Below are 23,310 nucleotides of genomic sequence, written 5' to 3'. Positions count from 1 at the left end.
TGTGCATTGATTATGGTTAGAGTTAAGTAAAAAAACAACAACAACAGCAACTATAGAGTGAGGACTGCAATGAAAAGGAAAGAGAGTAGACAAGTGTCTTCTATTTAGGACAGCCTTTCTCAAACTTGGGTCTCCAAATGTTGTGGACTACAACTCCTATCATCCCTAGCTACCAGGACCAGTGGTCAGGGTTGATGGGAGTTGTAGTCCAATAAATAGCTGGGGAAACCCAAGTTTGAGAAAGGCTGACTTAGAACATATCACAGACCAGATGTTCAAGAAAAGGAGGCAGGAAGGTGTTAATAGGTGTTTTAGTCCAAAACATTGGCGGTCATCTGGTTGGTGAAAATTTTATTGAAGGGTTATGGGTTTGTTCTCTCATGCCAAAAACTCATTGTCCTCTCATTTTGATATGAAAACAATTGTTAAAGTTAATGTAGGCAAATGCTAGATTCCGTATGGTATTTTGCATTGAGCTATCAAGGTGGTTCTTTGCATTCCTGTTATTTTTAGCTTACCCTCCAGCTCATTCTGAGTATGTATTCTATACTACTTTGATGGAGGAGACCCACAGACAGCTACACTGTATTTGTAAACAGATGCATTATTTAGGTGTCACGGGAGACTTTGAGCCCCATCTCTCATTGGTTCATACGTCACAGTAAGCCATAGTTTTAAACTGTGGTTTACTGTGAAGAAGTAAAAATGTGCCTGCAGTTGCACACTGCTCAGTTCTGGTGGGTAAGCTTGAGTTTGTTTGGAATTAGAGCATACCATTACATTGAAAATGGCATATTGAAATGCTCAGGACTTGCACAAAATCACATCATAGCACTTAAAAAAAAAACTTACCTGTGGATTGTTCCAAATACATTTGTTCTGCTAGGCTTGACAGAGAAACCTTAGCAATTTTTCTCATGAAATTAACTAACGTAACTTTATTGCCTGTCATATATTCCCCCCTTTTCTTTTAAATATTCAGTTGTCAAGACATCACCAATATTCATTTTTTAATGCCTCTTTGTACAGGAACTTCTTTTGAATCCGCTCTGTAGCTGCTTTTGAAATTTGTCCATTTACAATTTTGACCACTTTCACTTATTGCAAAGTATATTAGTAGCCCAGAACTAAACATCTGAGCAGGCAAAACCTTATATTGGGAAAAGGGAAGGAAATAACTGTTGCGTGCAGCTTCTTTTCAGACGCGAAGATCTGCAACGCTTTTCTTTAGCTATAAATTATGCACAGGACTTTAATTTCTTGCTGGATTTCATAGTGTATGTTGTCTCCCAGCTGAAAGTCTCATGGTCCTTAACTGGAAACGACATGCCATGCATCATTTTAAGCTGCACAGGTGGGCCTTGCCAGTGAGCATGAGACCTGAAACATACATGGCCTCTCCCTCAAAAATGCTGCCATTTCAATGGCACAGTGACCCTGTTGCTGCCTGGTGGACAGATATTGCTTACAAAAACATGTGGAGTGATGTCTTTCACCATGATCATCCTCATCTTCTGTGATATTAAGGTGCCACATTACGGCTGGTCTGATGCAATGCAGTACTGGCTAGAAATAAATAATTCCTATTTCTCTGTGTCATATATTGTGGACAGAAGACAGCATTTTTCAGTAGTTCCCTTTGAACTGGAAAATTTCTCTCTGTGGTGCGGAAGACCCAATAGCTGCCAAGGTCCAGAAAGTCACGGAGTAGTTCAATCTTACTGTGGCCTCACATTGCATATATACACCAACTTTACTTAATGATATGCAGCACAATCCTTTTCAACTTAAAAAACCCCCACAAAACTTGCTTGGTCTAGTCTTCCCTGCAGCTGCTTCTAGCTTCTATTGAAGTCACTTACATTTCTGCATATAAGACTGGAAGATTGCACCTAAGGCCTTAGCCAACTTCATAGACTTAACAGGATTTTTGAGATTTGGACATCACTTAGGATTCTTTCTGCTCCTCTGTTATTAGATTCAGTGGACTGGTTGTGCGGAAGGCATGGAGGCCAACAGTAGGTGGCGCCAGAGCCAATTGCAGGCAAAGCCAACTAATTCTTGTTTTGTCCCCCTTCCTGCTGAGATAATAATAATAATAATAATAATAATAATAATAATAATAATAATACAACAACAACAACAACAACAACAACAAACAACAATTTATTTATATCCTACCCTCCCCAGCTGATGCCGGGCTCAGAGCGGCTAACAACAGTAAAATAATACAGCATTCTAAAATCAATTCAAATCAAATTGATGGCAACCATTGGGTAAGAGTTCTGTGAAGAATTACCAAAGGAGGGGGTCAGGCTGTGCCTTGGCCAAAGGCCTGGTGGAACAGCTCTGTCTTGCAGGCCCTGCGGAAAGATGTCAAGTCCTGCAGGGCCCTAGTCTCTTGTCACAGAGCGTTCCACCAGATCTGAGCCACAGCCGAAAAAGCCCTGGCTCTGGTTGAGGCCAGCCTAACCTCTCTGTGGCCTGGGACCTCCAAGGTGTTTTTATTTGAAGACCGTAAGGTCCTCCGTGGGACATACCAGGAGAGGCAGTCCCGTAGGTACAGGAGTTCTACAAGAGCTGCACTGAGATTAAGGAGGAGGGAGCAGATAGACAGGGTTAGTCTGGCTCTAAGTAAGAAAAGAAGCAGGCTGCGGGTTAGCTGAGGGAAGAATGAGGTTGGTGGGGCAGTGCTTCATGTGCTCTAATGGAGTAGCTCCGCAGTTTAGAAACCTTGCTCCAGGAACTGTCTTCAGAACTTCTGTTGCTGGGCTCCAGGTGACTTCAGGTGTAGTCTGTCCAGCCCATCCTCTTCCCTTTGACCCTCTGGCACCTGCCTACTCAGCACTCTTATCTTCCTGTCCCTTCACTTTCTTTAGAGCTTACACTGTGGGTAGACTCCAACTCCCTTCAGCCCCAGCCAGTGTGACCAGTGGTCAGGGATGATGGGACATGGAGTCCCAACAGTAAGTGAGAGTCACAGGCTCCCCATTCCTGGCTTAAAATTGCCTCTTTCTCGTGCTGTGCAACCTGAAACAACCATTTCTCCTATTATTTTACAAATTTATAAATAGATGTCTGTAAGGAGAGCTGTTTCAAGAGGTAGAAGTTGCCAGAAAGACTGCCAGCTTTGCTTGGCCCAAAGGAGAATCTCCGCATGCTCTGGACTGTGTCAAATCACTTGTTTTCTAGCAGTTCAAGCAGACAGGGATTGTTGTTGGGAGAAAAACAGCGTGACAATCACAGACTGTGAGAAGGATGCCAACTAAAACATGCTCAAATAGCTATTAACCAAAATATTTGTGGGCACCACAATGCTATGTTCTGAAAATACCTCTGCAAATGTAAAAAACCAAAATATTATAGGAATACTGTTTTGTGCGAGTAAACAATCACTAGCCTTGCTATGGCTTGATCTTTTGCAGTTACTATTGACGGATCACGAAGATGATTATCAGGTACCCCAAGAATGAGGAACTGAGGGCACACCAATGTTTTTAGATGAAGGTGTGGGGCTTGTTCTCTGCCTGAGAATGTTTGTGTCAGGAGATCTAAAAGATTAGTCAGAATTTGGCAAGAGGGAGAAAAAGTAGTTGTAAGTTTTTGGTGCTGTCTCATAGAAGCATTCTTGCGGGGCTGTAGGGGTGCTTTCTGTTTGAGTTTAGAGACAGTTTTGGGATAGGCACTACTGTCCAGTTTGTCTGCTTGCAATTATAATTGCAAACTCTTTGTGTTGTGAAACCAGTGGTTTACCAGTGGAGTTTTGTTGTGCCCCCTGAGAAATGTGGGTGCACAATGTCAGCATTTACAACAAAGAAAATGTGTGATGGAACCATGCAGGGTGGATAGGGAGTCATTAGGTATTATGCTGGGTAGCAAAGTGTGCAAGGATGATGAATGCATTGCCAGTGCTCATCTCCCCCCTTCCCCTGTTCTCCCTTCCCAACCCTTTTCCTTTTGTGTCATGTCTTTCAGGTTGTAAGCCTGAGAACAGGAGGTGACTTATTACTGATATGTGTAAGTTCCTCCAGGAGCTGTTTAGTTGTTGTTTTTTGGCTGAAGAGTGGAGTGAAAATGCTTTCAATAAATACACAAGTGTATAAGTGGTGTACTTGTTGGAGTGTGTGTGTGTGTGTGTGTGTGTGTGTAGATTTTGAAACTTTGATTTTTTTTTTTTTTTTAAAGGCACAGGGTGTTCTCTACTTTATGGGTGAGCTAATGGGTATTTTACAGGGCTAGTAACGTTTTATTTTTTCCATTCTATCTGTATGGCTGTACAACAAGTGAGACTTTTAATACCAAGATAGAAAAAGGCTGCTGGATGATGTCACTGGTCTCAATGTCACCGAAAGTGCCAAATCAATCCACAGACTCGAGAGAGGCCTGTCTAGACAGATATATATGGGTAGATAATAAGAAAAAAGCCTACTGTTTCAGTTCTACTTCTAGAATCTAAAGGACTGCAATTTTGTTCAGCTCAAGAACTACAAAGATACTAGTCCCAGCCCATTATTCTATACTGTTGTGAGTTTGGTGAGGGGTAGTCAGTGTGTTGCCTGAGTCCCTTCTAATTCGTGAGTCCTGGGTCCAGCATGGTTAAAAATCCCGAATGAAGGATTCCATGCTTCTGTGTGTGAGTTAATAGTCCTAAGGACCATCTTAGTATGACAAAATAAGTAGCACTGTGCCAGAGGGCAAATAGCAAATAGGTGGGCCCCTCCCTCACCTGACTGGTAGTGAGAAAAACAAAAGCCAGAGTGTGTGTGAGTTGGGCAAGAAGCAGGCAGCAACCAGAGAGACAGACCCATGCTTGATTTCTCCTTTATTTAAGGCTGTGAATACAGTGGTACCTCTAGTGACAAACTTAATTCATTCCGGAGGTCCGTTCTTAACCCGAAACTGTTCTTAACTAGAGGCGTGCTTTCGCTAATGGGGCCTCTTGCTGCCGCTGCGCTGCCGGCACACGATTTCCGTTCTCATCCTGGGGCAGAGTTCTCAACTCGAGGTAACTCTTCCAAGTTAGTGGAGTTTGTAACCTGAAGTGTTTGTAACCTGAGGCCTTTGTAACTCGAGGTACCACTGTATGGGAGAAGCAAGAACTTTTGGGGTGTAAATGCTGTGAGCCCCTCTATCGTAGGCTCAGATTGTACATATGTGTAAATAAACCATATAGACACCACAGTCTCCACTGTCTCTCATTCCAAGGAATCTGAACCCTGGATAAGCTCCTGGAGCCTGTAACAGTACTATTCTATTCAGTGCCTTTTTGGTGCAGCATTTATGTCACTGGACAGATGCACCGCACTGGAATTCAACATAGCTTTCTCAGTCTGTATGGCCTGCTTCTTGAAAGTTGTGCAACGTTGTCCCAATGCACCAAGGCAGTCCAGAGGAAAAAATGTTAGAGAACCACTGCCTTCAAGGATATGACTTCACAACTATGAACCTCAAGATTTGTTTTGCATTGTACAGCTCGTATACGCCATATGAGTTCCTGCAGATTGCAGGGTCGTGTCACCTCTGTTAAGTTCAAAGGAACAGCAAGGCAAAACTGTTTGTTCTTCTAGGGACTTACATCATCTGTGTGAGAAAATAATCTCTGAAAGCACGTCAGTATCGAGTACTGCTCGAACTATCTAATATCTTGTTGCTGTCATTTATTTCCCACTGGTGCTATTATGCAGATGGTGTATCTTGCTCCTTCGTGCTGACTCACTGTGGGCACACCGTATCCTAGAATATGATAAGGGCTACTTGGCTAAGTCCCCCCCCCCCCAGCTGTGGAGGATCAGTGTTGGTGATCCTTGGTGCCTTCAGTGTAATTCCAGCCCTGAAATTATGCATTATGCCTGATGAGTATATGTCTTTGCATCACCCAAGCAGAAAGGAGGGCTAGGCCTTTTAAAATGGAGCAGCAAATCCAGAGGAATGCTTAGGTTAGGCTGCTGAGCAACGTTTTGTATTATGCGCTTTAGAAAACCTGATCCTAGAATCTTCCCGAGACTGTGGCTGTACCACAAAGTGTTTCCATTTTTATTATTTATCATCACAGTTTGATCCCAACAGTGATCTTATATGAGGAATCTCATTTTATCCTTGCAGTAACCCTGTGAGGTAAAGATAGGCCCTGAGAGACTTCCTGAACCTTTCCAGGGAATGTCATAGCCAAGAAGAGATTTATACATGGGATTCTCATATCAAAACAACAATAAACTACACTGACTCTCTCGCTGCCAGTGGCATGGCTTTGAAAAATGTCTATTAATATCACTACTGTCATTTTTGAGAGACTCTTAATTCAGTTCATGCTTAGATGGGCCTGGGATTTTAAAAGTGACGACTGCCGGTTTTTTGTTTTAGGTAATTAGTAAAAATCACTCCCTTTCATTTGCATCAAACAGCAAGCCTGCCTGTTTATAAAATATAATTATTTTTGTATAAATGCCTATGTCCTGGTCTTATCTCCCACCAGCAGTAACAGCATTGCGGAGTCATGCTGATGTCACAGGTAACTTATTTAATCTGACCGAAAGAGATAACAATGTTTATTTAAAGCCTTGTTTTAAATGGGAAGCAGAGGTGGGGGAACCACAAGACAGCACTCCGAAATGTTAGTTTTAAGATCTGGTGATTGCCTGGCTATAAAGTTACATTAACTTAATCAGGAAACAGATAAGAAGTCTAACAGTAAAATGGCAGGCATGTGTTTTGGTTGGACTTGGGCTTCACTGAGGTGAGTGGAACACTCCCAGGTACCTGTGTCTAGTACTGCAGCCTAAGTCTCCCCAGTCCCTCAAGTTCATACAGATAGAGAGACAGATTTGTTACTCTCCTTTTTGCACCACTGGTTTGCTCTTTAGCTCTGCCCAGTTAATAGCACAGCACCTCCTTCTTCCATCACAACATTTTTTGAGTGTGAGTGAGATAAAGAAGTGAGGCTGACCGGTGGACTTCCTATCACCAAATTCTCCTGTCTGAACTGTTAAGATGTGTGACTTAAATATCCACTAAAGAACTGCCTCCTCCCAAACCATCCTTCCCACTCCTGAAGGCAGGTGTGGAGAACCTTTGGCCCTCCAGATGTTGCCCTAGCTGGCATAGCCTATGTTCTGCCTCGTGGTCAGAACTGCTTTGAAAGAAAGGAATCAAGACAAGCTTTTAATTTGCTTGGTTAGTTTTTTAATAGCCTGAAGCTCAACTTGGTTTTTAATTGGTTCCAGTTGGCCTTTTGCTGCTGCTTAATTTGCTTTTTATGAAACATTGTTTTGCTTTCAAATGATATAATCTTCCCTGGGCGCTGTAATTTTTTCTTAAATCTTTTTCAACTGCAGAATGGAAGGATATGCGTTTTCTCGAACAGATAAATAAATAATTGTGTGTGAAGGAATATTTCGGTGGAATGAAGACATGTTCGTGTTCCTACAGTGAGAGGAGTAGATTTATACAGGCAAACACAGAAATGCAGACAGATAGCAGCTCCAGGAATTTGGAGTCTTGCTTTCAGAGATTGCACAATAATCTGTGTACTTGTCACACCAAGCTTTGATGGCTGCAATGTGTTATATGCATCTTAAAGCCCGTTCAAAAGCTTCAGCTGGTTTGAAATGCAGCCCCCCAAGTCCTGATGGGGCAGTTAGGTGGTTGTATCTTGTGACACCATTGTTGTACCAGCCACATTGGTTCCCACTCTGCTTCCATTCCCAATTTCATGGAATCATAGAGTTGGAAGAGACCACAAGGTCCATCTAGTCCAGCCCCCTGCAATGTAGGAATCTTTTGCCCAACATGGGGCTGAGACTCACAACCCTGAAATTAAGAGTCTCATGCTCTACCAATTTGAAGTGGTGGCTCTAACATTTTAAAGCCTTTAAACAGCTAGGGTCCAAGTTATTCAAAGAACCTACAGCGCCTGTACCCCTCTTGCCTGCATATTAAAATTAAGAGTGGAATACCTTCTCATTTATCCACCTGCGAGATCAGTGAAACTGGTGGGCATGAGGAAGAAGCTTTCTCCATAGTGGCCATGTGGCTTTGAAGTCACTGCCAGCTGACCTTTGTAAAGGTTTTGGGCCCTGGGTCTTTGGAAAATGTCTTTGGCCCACTTATTTAAACTGGTGTTTTGATGACTGGTGCCGTCGGGGCAGGACTTTGGATCTGCAGTCCAGGGCCTGCTCAGCAGAATGAGCAGAAAGCCCCCTAAATGCATCAAGGCTGCCCTACCACATTTTGAATTACCATCTAAAGAGGGAGGCCACAATAATGCCATTTAGTCCAGAGTCTAAAATTATCTAAGTCTGCCTGCATGCTCCCTGTCAAGGGCACGTCACCAGTGTACATCTACTATTTATACAGAGATTTTTTATTCTTCTTCTTGATCAAGTGGTCATGTCATCATCAAAGTCTTTTTTCTCCCAGCCCACAGGCATCTTCTTGCCCATTGTAAATTGGCAAGGCTGATAAAAGTACTAGTGCCTCCATAGGATCTTCCTCCAAAGGCCAGCTACTAAGAATGGCTCGCATTGAAATCAGAACAGCGCCAAGAACACAAAGTGAAATTTTAAGAATGAAATACTCCTTCAGCTTTCCCAGTTCCTAAGAGAAATAGTATAGATTCCCTCTAGCTCTTTTTTAACTGTTGTGTCAACAAGTCATCAGAAATCTGTGCTAGTTATCACACAGTTGGGGGAGGGATTCCACCCCACTTCTTGTCTGAGACTGAATGCCCCACCTTTTGTCAGGGCAATGACCATGATCATGTGTTTTTCTTCCTTGATGGCCCCTCTCAGCCAATCTCTGGAGGAAGCTGGCTTGACTTACCTGTTAGGCCTTGCTAAATCCATTGGTCAAACCAACACATTTACTAAATTCAGAAATTATGGGGAGAACCTATTACCCAGGAATTTTAGGGGATCCTTGCCCCCTGCCAACCCATAACAATATTATAACTGCTGGGTGTGATGCACATGTAGGTCCAGCAAGACCCAGAGTAACATTAATATAACCTTGGAATTCTCATTCCACCGTAATAAAAACGGTGCCATTTTTTTTACACGTTTATTCTCTGTTGCATGTATTGCATTGTAATACTCAGGAGTAGATCTGGAGAGGAGAAGTTCCACTGCAGAAGTGGAAGTCCTTGTGCAAATGAAATGGATTTGTTGGATTTAATCCAGTGGGCTTTTAGAGATCTAATGTGGTACTACTAGGTTAGCAACTTCACAGGCAGAACTATAGTGTTTCAAGGTCCTTTCTTGGCTCTCCCTGCTTTTGTTTTTATGAGAAAAGACATTAACTATACCCAGTAATTTACATAGTGAGTAAAGTTTATTTTAAAGTGGCTGCAATCCTGTGCCTGTTGAATTTTGCTAGTGTTGAAGAGTCTGGTTGTGCTATACAGAAAGATACTGTCTTTATTTATTTTACTCTAGTGAACAAAAAGCAGAAAAACAAAACAGACAAAATTGGTTCTGTTTCAAGGTGAGTTTTTAAAAAGAGAGATGAAAAAGGATCTGTATTATGTCTGACAGAACACTGTTCTTTTATTGCAGAATTGTTCAATATTGGAAGACGCTTGCGATGAAATATCTCTAACAACACCTAGGATATGTGTGGACGAGCCTGATTTTGAAAGCAGCTTTCCTCCCAGTGCCGAAATTTGGGCCTCGTTTTTTTTTTTAAAAAAAGGAAGAGCTACATATCTGGGGTCTCGCTTTGCAATCATACGTAATATCTCCGATTCATATGCACTCCAGCACCTCGATCAGTTCTTTGTTCTCCTTCACCAGCCCGGCTGTGAAGAGACTGCTGGGCTGGAAGCAAGGAGATGAAGAGGAGAAGTGGGCGGAAAAGGCTGTTGACTCCTTGGTGAAGAAGCTAAAGAAGAAGAAGGGAGCCATGGAGGAACTGGAGAGGGCGCTCAGCTGCCCCGGGCAGCCCAGCAAGTGTGTGACAATCCCCCGGTCTTTGGATGGGCGGTTGCAAGTGTCTCATCGCAAAGGGCTGCCCCATGTCATCTACTGCAGAGTGTGGCGCTGGCCTGACCTGCAGTCTCACCATGAACTGAAAGCACTGGAATGTTGTGAGTTCCCGTTTGGCTCAAAGCAGAAAGAAGTGTGCATTAATCCTTACCATTATCGACGCGTGGAAACACCAGGTAAGCAAATAAATCATCCCAATAAATTAAAAAAAAGTACGTATGTTTTTTTTGGTTTTCAACAGTAATACCATAAACATAAAAACAAAAACAGTTCATGGAGTGCCTATTATTGGATTGTCGGTTACAAAAAGTAACAGTAAGGTACATACTTGACAAAGATCACTGCTTAATCTCCAGAGAGATACATGTGTCTTTTTCATCTTTGTTGGAAGCCGCCCAGAGTGGCTGGGGAAACAAATAATAAATTATTATTATTATTATTATTATTATTATTATTATTATTATTATGTGTTGTAACAACTGGGCTGACTTATAGATGTGACCATTGAACAAAGACCGCTTGCCTAAAAATTTTGTCTCTCTTCCCTTATCCATGAATAACTCTCCTCCGTTGGGTAAAGCATTCCGAAATTGCTTTTTCCCATGCCCGTGTCTATTGCGAAGGCAAAATAATATTTCCCCGTTTCCCATTTGTAGCTATCGCCATCATGGCAGCAGCTAAGAGAAAAGACATTAGGGTTGGAGATGGAACCGGAGGGTTAAAGTTGTTCTCAGGTGACAAAAGTGCTAATTTGGGATCCAAGATCAAATTATGATTATCAGAGAAATTTCAGAGAAAACATTTTGGATAGTAGATCCCAGAGCATTGCACCCTCTCCAGTCTAAAAATAATTTTTGATGCAAAGGCTACTGGTGCATTGGGTTTCATATTTTGTAAGAAATCTCATTATGAAACCATAAGAATAAGAGGAAAATATAGACTCCTTGATGAAGAAAGAGAACTGAATCAGTTTTCTACGTGAGAAATCTACATTGCTGTTTTTAACCAGGAACCATGTTCTGCTGCTTCAGGATAGAAACAGCCTTGTTAAATCTTGTGATGAATCTGACTAAACATGGGTTGGAAGTAATCTTAAAGGCTACTTTGTGACAGTGGTAGCAATCAAACATCATAGTTTTTAAAAAGCCATCAGGTGAAATAAGCTGTGTCAGTATGAATTTTTTGGCTGCTGTGATATGTTGTGATAAAGCATTTGTTTTTATTTATGGGATTTATTCTGTTTAAGTGTGTGAGCCAAGTTCAGAGTCACTGATGAGAAGGCAAAATTTTATTTTTATTTATTGATTTGTTTCTTTGTTTTAAATACCCTGCCCTTCCTCCTGATTGGAGCCCAGGGCAGCTAACAACAGACGTTTGCAACCTTGCAAATATACAGAATCATAAAACAATTGAAATTGAACAAATTCATACCAATTCTGAAACATCCTGTAAAAATGTAATAATAGGAGAAGGAGAAATACATGATTAATTTTCCAAAATAAAGGGGAGACTAGACGAGATGCTGGAGATCTGTGATTATATCTGCCATACGTTGCATTAAAAAAAAAAGTCAAGAATTTGGGGTTGGATTGGGACCACTACACTGGGGAGGTGAGATTCAATCATTCTCCTCCGCTCTCTCAGTGTAAATCACACACCAGGTTATATTTGCGCAGTTGGAACAGTGCTGTGGTCATGTAATGAAATAATTTGCAACTCAGCTCATAATGTTCTGTGTAGTTACAGAGCTACCCTAAATTGGTCAGATGTGCCATGGCAAATTTGGATTGTGCTTCTGTTCTGCACTGAATGAAGCAGACAAATGATTGCTTTACCTCAAGTGCAGCTTGGCACAGTGGAACTCAACTTACTTTGCTGCTGTGGTTTTGCAAACTCTTGTCTCCTCCTCCAAGCGCTGCCCTAAAGTCACAAATCAGGTGTGAAAAGAAGCTATTGTGGTAGTGGATTCCTGGAATGTAGGTGCCCTTAATTGCATTTCCTTCTCCAAAGGTTTCTCTCTCCTTGTGGTTCTTGCTCATATTTGTACTTGTCCAGGGTGCTGAAACTTCAGAAGGTGTTTTTTTTTAAAGCTTCTTTCTTAAAGCCATACTAGATGCTATGCAAGGAATAATTCATCAGTCACCCAATACGTAGGTATCCATTGAAAAGCACTCCTAGGGCATGGACTGGTTAACCCTTTGCTGGGGTACCCTGACACCATTTACCCAATCTATGTCCTCCCAGCTGCTTTTTGCCTCGCTGGTACTGTGGAAGCTCATGGGAATTCACGACAGGATGTTGTAGGAGGAAGCACAGGAAAACAAACAGGAGACATTTCATTAACAGAGCCTAAGGTGGTGGTTGTTTTTTGTCCTGCAGTATTGTCACACCTGCACTCTGAAAGGATTGGAAAATCCTGTTGGTGATTTGGAGAGGATTAGGCCCCAAATGAGCTCACCTTCTCTCACATTGCTAAGATAATTGGGCTTCACCATGTTGGCCGGCCTCACCTTCTGAAACCAGTACACAAGACTGGTTCAGGGATCAGCCTAACCTGAATGCTTCTGGAATTAGGCTCCTCTGCCAAGCAGTCAACATCCTATGCTTTTGGTCTTCCTTGTTTTGCTAGTTCTTGCCCTTTCTTCTAAGAGGGCACTGGAGGAGCATAAGAGAGAAAGCATGGATTGTACCTGGTCTCTGAGACTATGGGCAGAGGCTATGTCCAAATCTAGAAAAGATGTGCGTTTGAGTGTTACGAATCAATGAACGATGTGTATTTGTATATGGATCTTCAGCTACAGTCGTGGGAATTGGCCTCTAAAATGCTCAACCTGCTTTCCTGATTGCTTGCAGTTCTTGATTAGTCTCTACCAAAGTTATTTATGCACCTCATGTATCTTCTTTTTGGAATTTAACCTAAGTTCCTGTCTGGAAATATTTTTTAAAATTGAGATCTCCAACTAATATCTTTTTAAAAACACGATTAAAAAAACCCCTAATTTTGTGTAATCTGATATGTCCTATAGGTTGCACAGGATAGTGGGGAGGGAAATGGAGGCATTTGTTTCACTGCATAATTCTGACCCACCTGGGATGTTAATGTTTTAACACCAAACATTAAAGGCATCCCAATACAGGCCTGCCTTCAGTTGTGTTTGGAAAGTTGTATGGTTGTTTATCTGTTTGACATCTGTTTAACTCAGCAATAAAATTGTCCACTCTTGAGTAAATTATATTGTTTACTTCCGTTTGACTGTGGCATTGCTCCAATGGACTTTCCGCCAAAATAACAATAATTGCATCTGTTCTTATGGCAAGATGTGTTTTTGTCCTTCAGCCAATCTCTTCCATTGACTCACTTGCAGTGTAGTGCAGATATAGCCACGGAAAACCCCTTTCTTTCTTTCTTGCATTTATGTATCTTGAGCTTAAGATTATTCGATAAGATTCAAGTGGGGGGTGTGCTCAGGAAGCCCTGAACTGAGTCAGGCCATTGGTCCATTTGGCTTAGTATTGCCTTCCCTGATTGGCAGAGGCACACCAGGGTCTGAGACAGGGGACACTTACCAGTTCTTAACTGGAGATTTGAGCCTGGGACCTTCTGCAAGTGGTTGTGATTTCTCTGTTTTAAATAAATATTTTTTTAAAATTTCTGTTTTGCTGCAATCCGTGGCAGCAGCAACCGAGCTCTTCTGGGTGTCCATCCCCCCCCCCCCAAAAAAAACCATCCCCACTAAATGCCCCAAAATGACATTTCATCATAGCATAGCATCGTGCCAAGGAGCCATGTGACTGCCACATTCCCCCATGGAAAGGCACTACAATATTTTTCTTTCCTCCCAACCCCATTCCCTTTCATGTTGTGTATTTTAGATTGTAATCCTGAGGGCAGGGACTGCCTTACCACTGATATATGTAAGTTGGGTGTTGCTGTTTAGTTTAGCAGCTTGGGTGTTGCTGAAGAGCAGGGGGGAAATGAATATTGTGTCCTATAATTATTTCAAACCTCCTTGCTAATACTGTTGCCATCACCTGGTAATCATAAATTTAATAATGATATTGGTCGATATGATGATTCATTCCTTGGATCCTTTCCTGGCTTGCCTAGTATTGTTCTCCTTCCTGGCCAACTGCAACTTCAGGGTCAGGTTGTGAATTAGATTGGGGAAAATAATTCAGGCAGGGAGACTTGAAAACACTTCTTCCAAGTCCCATACCCCTTTCTTAGTCAAGTTAGCACTCCCTCTTCCCCATGGGTGTGTTTAGTTGGGTGGGGGGAAATGTTGGGAGAGATCAGTCATAGATCATAGATCTCCTGCCAGCGTTTCTCTAGACCCATGAGTCAACAAATCTTCTGTTCTCATGTATTTTTTATTACATCTGTTAATGGAGTTAACAATATGTCGGAAAGAAAGCATTATCATATTCTGGGGTTAATTCCATCTGGCCCTTGAGATTTATTGCCCTATAAAGATATAATAGTTTCTCTGATTTCTGTAATACTTGACCTTTCAAATTTCTGTCAACTTTTGGTAAATGTGGCATGAGTGGGTTTTTATTTTAAAGACCCCCTCCATTTGCGGTGGTGGGAAGGGGGCTTTTTCATGTATAATGGTAAAATTCTCCAAATATATGTGTGATTTCCCTAATCACCACCCTTATATTATTATTGTCATACAGTGATCTTTGTTTCTGATGGGATAGATCCAGTAGAGTTTCCTCTTGTGGTTGTTTTTTTTTTTTTTTGCTAGTGTGGAAGCCAGTTATTTCCCAGCCAGCCTCATTTCCCATTTTATACATAGCATGTTTTTGCACATTTTCTCTATTTGTTGACCTGAAGTTTAGAATATTAATCGCATCACATTCATGATTTTAATTTTATCAGTTCATAGAACTTGGGAAACAGTAATTTACATTTTCTGAATAAATATATTAATTGGATACTTAGACTAAATATGTTTTGTTATTTGAGATATTGTACTCTATAAATTTTGTCTTTAAAATATGTATGCCAAGGTGATTCAGATACTGCATTGAAGACTTGCTACTTGCACCACTGAAAATTCTGCGTAGTTCTTTCTTTCTTTCTTCCTTCCTTCCTTCCTTCCTTCCTTCCTTCCTTCCTTCCTTTCTTTCTTCTCCCACCACCTGTGGTTTCTGAGATTTCAGTGTCTTTCGCCCACCAATTTTCAGACCTTTGCATTCTTAAGGAAAAGGAATTTTCACAGGTCTCTACTTGTGAAATTCCTAATATGCACTCACAGGTTATTTAATTTGAATTTGCATGTCCCCCCCCCTTCCAGGAATTGCATACGTTCTTGCATGGAAGTTTGGTAACGTGACTGACATGCCAGATCTCAGGAGAGGCATAGCATGTAACTAGGGAGAGGTCACAGTTCAGTGGTGTGGTGCGTGCTTTGCTGCAGGAGATCTCAGATTCAAACCCTGACGTCTCTTAAGTGAAAAGTTCAGGAGATTCGGGAGAGCTGCTTCCAGACTAATTGGGCAAGAGAAGCAAACGGGGAAACTGCCTGACACCAGTTTAAACTGTGCCCCTAACTGCTTTTAATGCCGCACATGTTTTCCCTCTTGTTCTAGTGTTGCCTCCAGTTCTGGTTCCAAGACATAGTGAGTTCAACCCTCACCTCAGCCTCCTTGCCAAATTCCGGAATGCGTCTCTTCACAGTGAGCCACTGATGCCTCATAACGCGACCTACCCTGATTCTTTCCAGCATCCTCCATGCCCCCCTCTCCCGGCGTCCCCCCACATGTTCTCTCAGTCCCCTAGCAGCATGAGCTACCCTGACTCCCCCGGAAGTTCCTCTACACCAGGAAGTCCTTATCAACTTACAGGTAAAAAAATAAATAAGCGGCAGTCTCCCTGAACACGTTTCCGGTAATGATGAATGGGTCTACAGTGACTTCTCTTTTGGGGACAAGAGGGATGCAGGTGGCGCTATGGTTTAAAACACTGAGCCCCTTGGGCTTGCCGGTCTGAAGGTCGGCAGTTCGAATCCCTGCAATGGAGTGAACTCCTGTTGCTCTGTCCCAGCTTCTGCCAACCTAGTAGTTCAAAAGCATGCCAGTGCAAGTAGATAAATAGGTACCACTGCGGCGGGAAGGTAAACACGCTCTGGTTTCCGTTGCACCAGAAGCGGTTTAGTCATGCTGGCCACATGACCCAGAAAGCTGTCTGTGGATAAACACTGGCTCCCTCAGCCTGAAAGTTAGATGGGTGCTACAACCCCATAGTCCCCTTATTTAAAGCTTTTTCTTGGTTGTTGCTCTCAAAATAACTCCTTGTAATCAGAGGCACAAGTAAGAAGACTATGTATGTCCAGGGTTTTTTTGAACAGGAGCTCAGGGGAACTAAATTCCCTTACCATTTTTAAATATAATAATAATAATAATAATAATAACAACAACAACAACAACAACAACAACAACAACAACAACAACAACAACAACAACAACTGTCCAGGGGTCCTTTATCTTTTACCTTTTTGGGGACATGGAACTTTTGTGTGGTATTTGGTTCATACGAAAGTGTACAGTCTGTACAATTTTGGTGCTGGCAGTTGTATTACTTTCATCATTTCATGTGATGTGCACTGTCGAAATGTTTACAAGGGAATCTTGGGCCCTGCATCTGACCCTTCATCTGAAACAAAACCCCTTGAAAATCCATCTTAATTTGCATGAGACACGGATTCAGAAGTCAGAAGGTTTTGGTCCTTCTCCAGTGAACCTAAACTAGTCAGTTAATGAGATGGCAGGCCCAGTAGCTTTCTCCTTTTCTTTCCCCCCTCTCTAGTCGAAACACCACCTCCGCCTTACAATGTGAGAGAAACGCCAGGAAACCACCATGGACGCTCTATACATGCAACCGCAGAGAATCAGTTAGTCCTGTCATTGCCCAATGGAGGTAAATCTGCCGATGGAACACCTGAAAGTATGTAAATACTTGTATTGTTTTCTAGGGGGAAATGACTTGAGCTATGCCTGATTTATAGGCCTGTGACAGGAAAAAAGAAATCAAATCCTTAACCTGGATTAAAAGTGATGCTTAACAAAATTGCTTCCAGTGCTGAACCACTAGAATACAGTATTATTGGAACGGTTCTAATTGATGTGGCTGGAACATTGGTAAACTAGCTAGTTGTTTGAAGGCTACCTCTGAGCTTAGATAACAGCCATTAGGCTGATAAATGAAAACCCAAGGAAGCAGAAACATTCTAGTCCATATTCAAGTCGTGCTTTCTATGTATGTGACAACCAGTGATCCTACCAACTCCAGGGCTGCATGAGGCACTTCTTTCCACTCTAAAGCATTTTTTTTTAATCTCCACAGAGTAAGGCAGATTAGACCACTATTCCATTGGTTAGTATCTGATAGGCCTGTTGGCCTATCCAAAGAGCCCTTATAGGCATGCTGCTGTTGAGACACCCCATATTTTCCAAATCTGTTTGCCATGCAGCAGCATGAGGCAAACATAATCCGAAATCCCACTTCAGCAGGTAAGGAAGTGAAGCCGCGCAGCATCCTTTGGCAGTGAATTTTCCAGGATATTGCCCAAATAACTTTTCTTTGACTTAAACCTACTGCCTATCAGTTTTATTGCAAGAGCTGTGAGAGCTTACATTTTGAGAGAGCAAAGAATAACTCCACTGCCCGCTGCTTTCCAAATCAATGTGTGTGCCACCTCCTGCCCTGTAAGCTAAAACACTTTGCTTTCCATGTTCCTGATTACAGCTGCGGTTTTGTAAGCGAAGTCCACTTTTTATTTTTTGATAAAGTGAAGGTTAATTAATGCATTTGTCCTTTTCTGAACTTACCGTCTCTAACATTGTTTTTGAGATAAGACAGTCGGAACTGCTTACAATATTTGATATATTGAAGTTTGAAGGCACCTGTTACTGTCTTGAGTTGCAGTGGTGAGTAAGGTTGCAGTCATCCTTCCTCAACACACAGGAGACAGGAGGTGCCAAAGTACACCTCGCTTTTTCATTTATCACCATATTATCACATCTGAAAAGAGGACGTGCTAATGGTCTAGTTCTCCTTGGAACATCACACTTACAATGTGTAGCGGAAAGCAAATGCTCTGGTGCCTGCTTACGTCTGCCATAAATCTTACCTTGTAATGTACAAAGCCACTCTAATGCTTTCTGTTCTAGCCTCTGTTCCTTTTCCAAAGGCTGCTCAAGTCGTGTTTGCCCTTTCCATTCCACAGCTCAGCAGGTGGATATTTTTAGGGTACTTTGTGATCCCTTAGACCCCTTTCCTGAGTTGCTATAATTCAAATCAGAACAGAATTATTCCACCTGCTTCAGGACATGAGTTACTCCTTGTTTTTGCCATGTGGTAGGAGTGATAGTGACTTGCAGCCTTCAACTTGAGGCTGGTGGATTTGATGAATTGTCAGGCACTCTTTAGCAGTGTCAGAAGTGCACCGTACTCAATGGTGGGGCTGTCACCAATCAGAAAATAAAAGCAAAATATTGCATTTTATGAGCACAGAAGGATCAGATCCACTTCTGGACAAATTTGCTGAATGCACATCATGCCATGTTAATCAAGGTAGAATCAGATGACATGGTGGGGGCATAAAAGCTCACCTCATGGGGCCCAAACACTATCAAAAACTTTCCTCATAGGTCAGTTGCTCCACCCCCTTGATCAGTATCCCTTTTGTCATTTACTGCAGCCAGAACCAGTACCTTCCAGCTGTCTGAATATACACTTAACAGTATTTTGGAATGATGTCGCTGGAAGATTAGGAAGAAAAGGAACTTGCCATGGAGGCAACTCCTGACAGGATATGTGACTAGACATATTGTTGTGAGGGAAGAGATGGCCCTGCCTCTTTTCTTCATTCTTGACTTTCCTTCCAGACTTCCGGCCCGTTTGCTATGAGGAGCCGCAGCACTGGTGTTCGGTAGCGTACTATGAACTCAACAACCGAGTCGGAGAGACTTTCCAGGCCTCTTCGCGAAGCATACTGATAGATGGCTTTACAGATCCGTCAAACAATAAGAACAGGTTCTGCCTTGGGCTGCTGTCTAACGTGAACAGGAATTCCACTATAGAAAACACCAGGAGGCACATAGGAAAGGGTGAGAGCAAGCCCCTTATTGCAGTGGTAGCAAATAATGTTTAGGACCGCAGGCAGCTCCCCATTCATGCTGGGGTTGTGTTCCAAGGCACCCAAAGATTGGGTTGTGCACTTGGATACGGGTCCTACACAAGGAGGTGTGAAGAGCAGGCACTCAGGAGCACTTTGTTTGCTTTCCAAAGAGTGAGAAGCCTGCAGCAAGTAGGCTCCTTCAAAACATTGGTGAGGAATGTCTGCCAAACTCCTTCTCCAAGCACAGATTTTTAGAGTGGACTGTATTTTAAGACTATAATGTCCCTCTCTCAAAGAAAAGTGTCTTTTTTGTATTCTGTATATCACATAATGCACTGTTAAGCAAACAGTATACCATTTTGAATTGACAAATTTAATTGGTGAAGGAGACTACATCAGGGTCTACTGCAGGCAGACTATGCCCCCCACCCCTAATTTTACATGTACCCAGTCAGATGGGTGGGGTATACAAAAATAATAATAAAAGTAATAGTGTTCCATCTTTTGTCTTACTACTTACAAAACTGTAGACTGCCTTAGGTGCCTTGGCAGAAAGGCGGTACATAAATGCAGTGAATGAATGAATAAATTTGCTTTTATCTATGTTGAAACCTTGTCTGTTTTCTCCTCTCTCCCCCACCCCTCTTTTCAGGTGTCCACCTGTATTACGTGGGGGGAGAGGTGTACGCAGAGTGCGTGAGCGACAGCAGCATCTTTGTACAGAGCCGCAACTGCAACTACCAGCACGGCTTCCACCCTGCCACCGTCTGCAAGATCCCCAGCGGCTGCAGCCTGAAGATTTTCAACAACCAGCTCTTTGCCCAGTTGCTGGCCCAGTCCGTGAACCACGGCTTCGAGGTGGTGTATGAGCTGACCAAGATGTGCACCATCCGAATGAGCTTCGTCAAAGTAAGGACTCCTTCCTGTCTTCTCTACCCCCAACCTTACGGTTGTGAGCTGCCAATGTGGCAAGATTAATTGTCAGCGGAGCTTTTTTTCGAACAGCAGCCAGCAAAGCAAGTTCTGCAATTCACAGACACGGGGGAGCAGGTGTTGCTTGCGTGAGGCGCTGCATGTTAGTTCCTTTCTACCCAACCGTCACGTAGGATTCAAGTCAGAGTGACTGGGGAGATTGCCACATGCCTCTGTAATTTGTCAAGGTGGCCCCTCCTATTCCTGGCCATAGTTATTGGAAGGCAGGCAAGGAAACGTGGGTGGCTTTTGTTCACCCACGTAATAGCCACATCTGCACACTCTTCTGTGGCAATCTTCTGGTCTAATTATACACAAGGACATCTAGTTATTCAGTCTGCTTATTTGGGTGAACAGCCTGTACTAATCGGATACTCCTGATATTTACCTAGAATCCTTTGAAAGGCTTCTAGTATCTTAATCATATAAGCTGGTGGCACACCAGGGTTGTATATAAAGGGTAGCCCATGGGGCCCAGTGAAGCAAAACCAGTGTGTTTTGTGACTTGGGCATTTTTGTTGTTGTTGTTTAGTCATTTAGTCGTGTCCGACTCTTTGTGACCCCATGGACCAGAGCACGCCAGGCACTCCTATCTTCTGCTGCCTCCCGTAGCTTGGTGAAACTCATGTTTGTAGCTTCGAGAACACTGTCCAACCATCTTGTCCTCTGTCGTCCCCTTCTCCTTCTACCCTCCATCTTTCCCAAAATCAGGGTCTTTTCCAGAGTCTTCTCTTCTCATGAGATGGTCAAAGTATTGGAGCCTCAGCTTCAGGATCTGTCCTTCCAGTAAGCACTCAGGGCTGATTTCCTTCAGAATGGATAGGTTTGATCTTCTTGCAGTCCATGGGACTCTCAAGAGTCTCCTCCAGCACCATAATTCAAAAGCATCAATTCTTTGGCGATCAACCTTCTTTATGGTCCAGCTCTCACTTCCATACATCACTACTGGGAAAACCATAGGTTTAACAATACGGACCTTTGTCGGCAAGGTGATATCTCTGCTTTTTAAGATGCTGTCTAGGTTTGTCATTGCTTTTCTCCCAAAAAGCAGGGATCTTTTAATTTCATGACTGCTATCACCATCTGAAGTGATCATGGAACGCAAGAAAGTAAAATCTCTTACTGCCTCCATTTCTTCCCCTTCTATTAGCCAGGAGGTGTTGGGACCAGTGGCCATGATCTTCGTTTTTTTTGATGTTCAGCTTAGTCACCTTTAATATACTTGTCAGTGTTTTTAAACTACCAGCAGAGGGGGTTAAAGAACCACTTAATGAACCAAGAATCTGATGGGCGCCAGGTTGTGTCAGACACGGTTTCATTCATATAAAGTCAGACGTGAGCATTATGCAGCATAACAGATGGCCTCTTTCCTCTCTCTCTCTCTACAAAGTCTGATTTCTTCCTTCTGCCACCTCTGTATCCTATTACGGCTTGTGATTGACATGTTGCAACTTAGTAACAAATAGAAGAGCCTTAAAACAAAGATTTTGGGTGATTTACATAGGAGTGATTACCTGGCATTAATGTACACATTTAAAACTATAAATATGTTCAAGGTTTGCGCCTTACCAAAACAAGGTAAGAGAAAATATTCACTTAAGTGGGTCACAAATCTTATCTCTCTTCCTCTGATAATATATGCCTTATGAATGAAAATTTCTGCTTTTGTGATGGGTGATGATTTGTCACTGAGTGATGGTTTGCCTGTGTGAAACAGCTACTCACAATCTTATCGTCTCCAAGCACAGTGCTGCTCAGTGAATGCAGTTCATATGTTCATTTGTGAGTCATTCAGGTGTGAATTGGGCCTCTGTAAGTTCAGAAACCATCCTCAAAGCAAGTGCATTTGAGCTGCAGACCTTTAGCATCCTAGATAATGACCTAAGAGAGTGTAAAATCTGTTCAAAATTGAGACAATGCAGTGGAGCTTTTTGTTTACTGCAGATTTGTCTGCGATCAGTTTCCTTGAATGAACAAATTTATCTTGCTGCAATTAATTTTATAATTTATTGTTCAGCCATTGGCCACCACAACCTTCTATTGCTACAATTTGATCTGCCTTGATGGAAAAAAGAATAAGATGGCAAATACCAAGTGAGTGTTTGGTGTTTTTAAAAAATCCTTTGGCATTTGTTCCTCTGTTTTGTAGGGCTGGGGAGCAGAGTATCATCGGCAGGACGTCACGAGTACTCCGTGCTGGATCGAGATCCACCTGCATGGACCATTGCAATGGCTAGATAAGGTGCTGACGCAGATGGGTTCACCTCATAACCCAATCTCCTCCGTTTCTTAAGAATCCTCTACCAACCACCTGTGGGATGCAGAACTTTCTCACCTTGCAGCCAACCTAAATTTCTGTATGTAGCTGTAAATATATGAAGGTTTATGTATATAGTATATTGTTGGTGGATTTTTGTCATGCTACGTTCAGTGTTTTTCAGTTCGTAAGATGGTTGTACGATCTGTTGTGTTGCTGCCTGCTGACAAAGGTATTGATGTTTGGGTTTAGCAGGCCAGTTTGTGGTTAATGGAATAAGACCAGTGTTATTTGTATTCTTAAAAAATAAATAAATAAATAATTTAATGAAATTATGCACTAAGCAAAGTTAAATTCTACAGGCCCCTATGCATTTTGCAAATCAAGCAAAGTCGGCTCGTAAAAACCTTGCTAGAATAGATGAAGCTCCATCTAGTTGACTTTCTGCAGTAGCCTCTGGAAGTTCAGGAGTGGACAGCTTTGAATACCCTCTGTTTTGCCCCTGGCAGGCAGTACTCAACACGAAATCTGATTGCAGAGGTCCCATTTATTTATCACAAATAAATAGCATTTGCAGGCCTGCCTTCCATTAAATGGCCTATTTGTCATTATTTGGGGTAATTTATTGCACCTTTGTCAGTCATGGGAAGGGAGCAAAACTATGTTTGGCAAGGAAACCCCACCCGCCAATCTCATAGAAGTTGTGCCGATTCTTCACACAAACGCAGCACTGTTCCCGAGTTTTCAACCATGCTGTGCCCATGTCATTTGAAGCCTCAAGTCTTAAAATTTGCTTTTCAAAAGGAGGATGGCCAGTGCTGGAACTATGTGTTAAACTAAACAGATGGCTGGTGCTCACACATTTAATTCTCACCTCCCATGCCGGGGTTTATTTGCTTGATTTTTTTCATGCGATGTATTATGTCTATTTAGTTAAGAAGACAGTAGTGTGACGAGTAATGTCCCTAGAACAATT

The 23,310-nt window shown here is 42.4% G+C and overlaps 1 protein-coding gene across 4 annotated transcripts in view; it reads left to right on the top strand.

The window, feature by feature from the left end:
* Positions 1-22,928, top strand: part of SMAD9 (SMAD family member 9) — a 29,934-nt gene extending 7,006 nt beyond the window's left edge. For 2 of the 4 annotated variants that reach the window (XM_083437172.1, XM_083437173.1), the window contains exons 2-7: positions 9,549-10,153; positions 15,576-15,830; positions 16,792-16,902; positions 18,873-19,094; positions 19,758-20,014; positions 22,227-22,928. In XM_083437172.1, the coding sequence (XP_083293298.1) occupies positions 9,742-10,153; positions 15,576-15,830; positions 16,792-16,902; positions 18,873-19,094; positions 19,758-20,014; positions 22,227-22,370 (1,401 nt within the window). In that variant the 5' untranslated portion in view covers positions 9,549-9,741 and the 3' untranslated portion in view covers positions 22,371-22,928. Of the gene's footprint in view, positions 1-9,548; positions 10,154-15,575; positions 15,831-16,791; positions 16,930-18,872; positions 19,095-19,757; positions 20,015-22,226 lie in introns of all 4 variants that reach the window. The other 2 variants (XM_083437170.1, XM_083437171.1) reach the window with 1 other exon arrangement.
* The last annotated feature ends 382 nt before the right edge of the window (positions 22,929-23,310 follow it).

Source organism: Podarcis tiliguerta (assembly GCF_965153285.1).
Source record: "Podarcis tiliguerta genome assembly, chromosome: 4".
Lineage (NCBI taxonomy): Eukaryota > Metazoa > Chordata > Lepidosauria > Squamata > Lacertidae > Podarcis > Podarcis tiliguerta.
The sequence above is the reverse complement of the archived record's forward strand: the minus strand, read 5'-3'. Positions and strand labels throughout refer to the sequence as shown.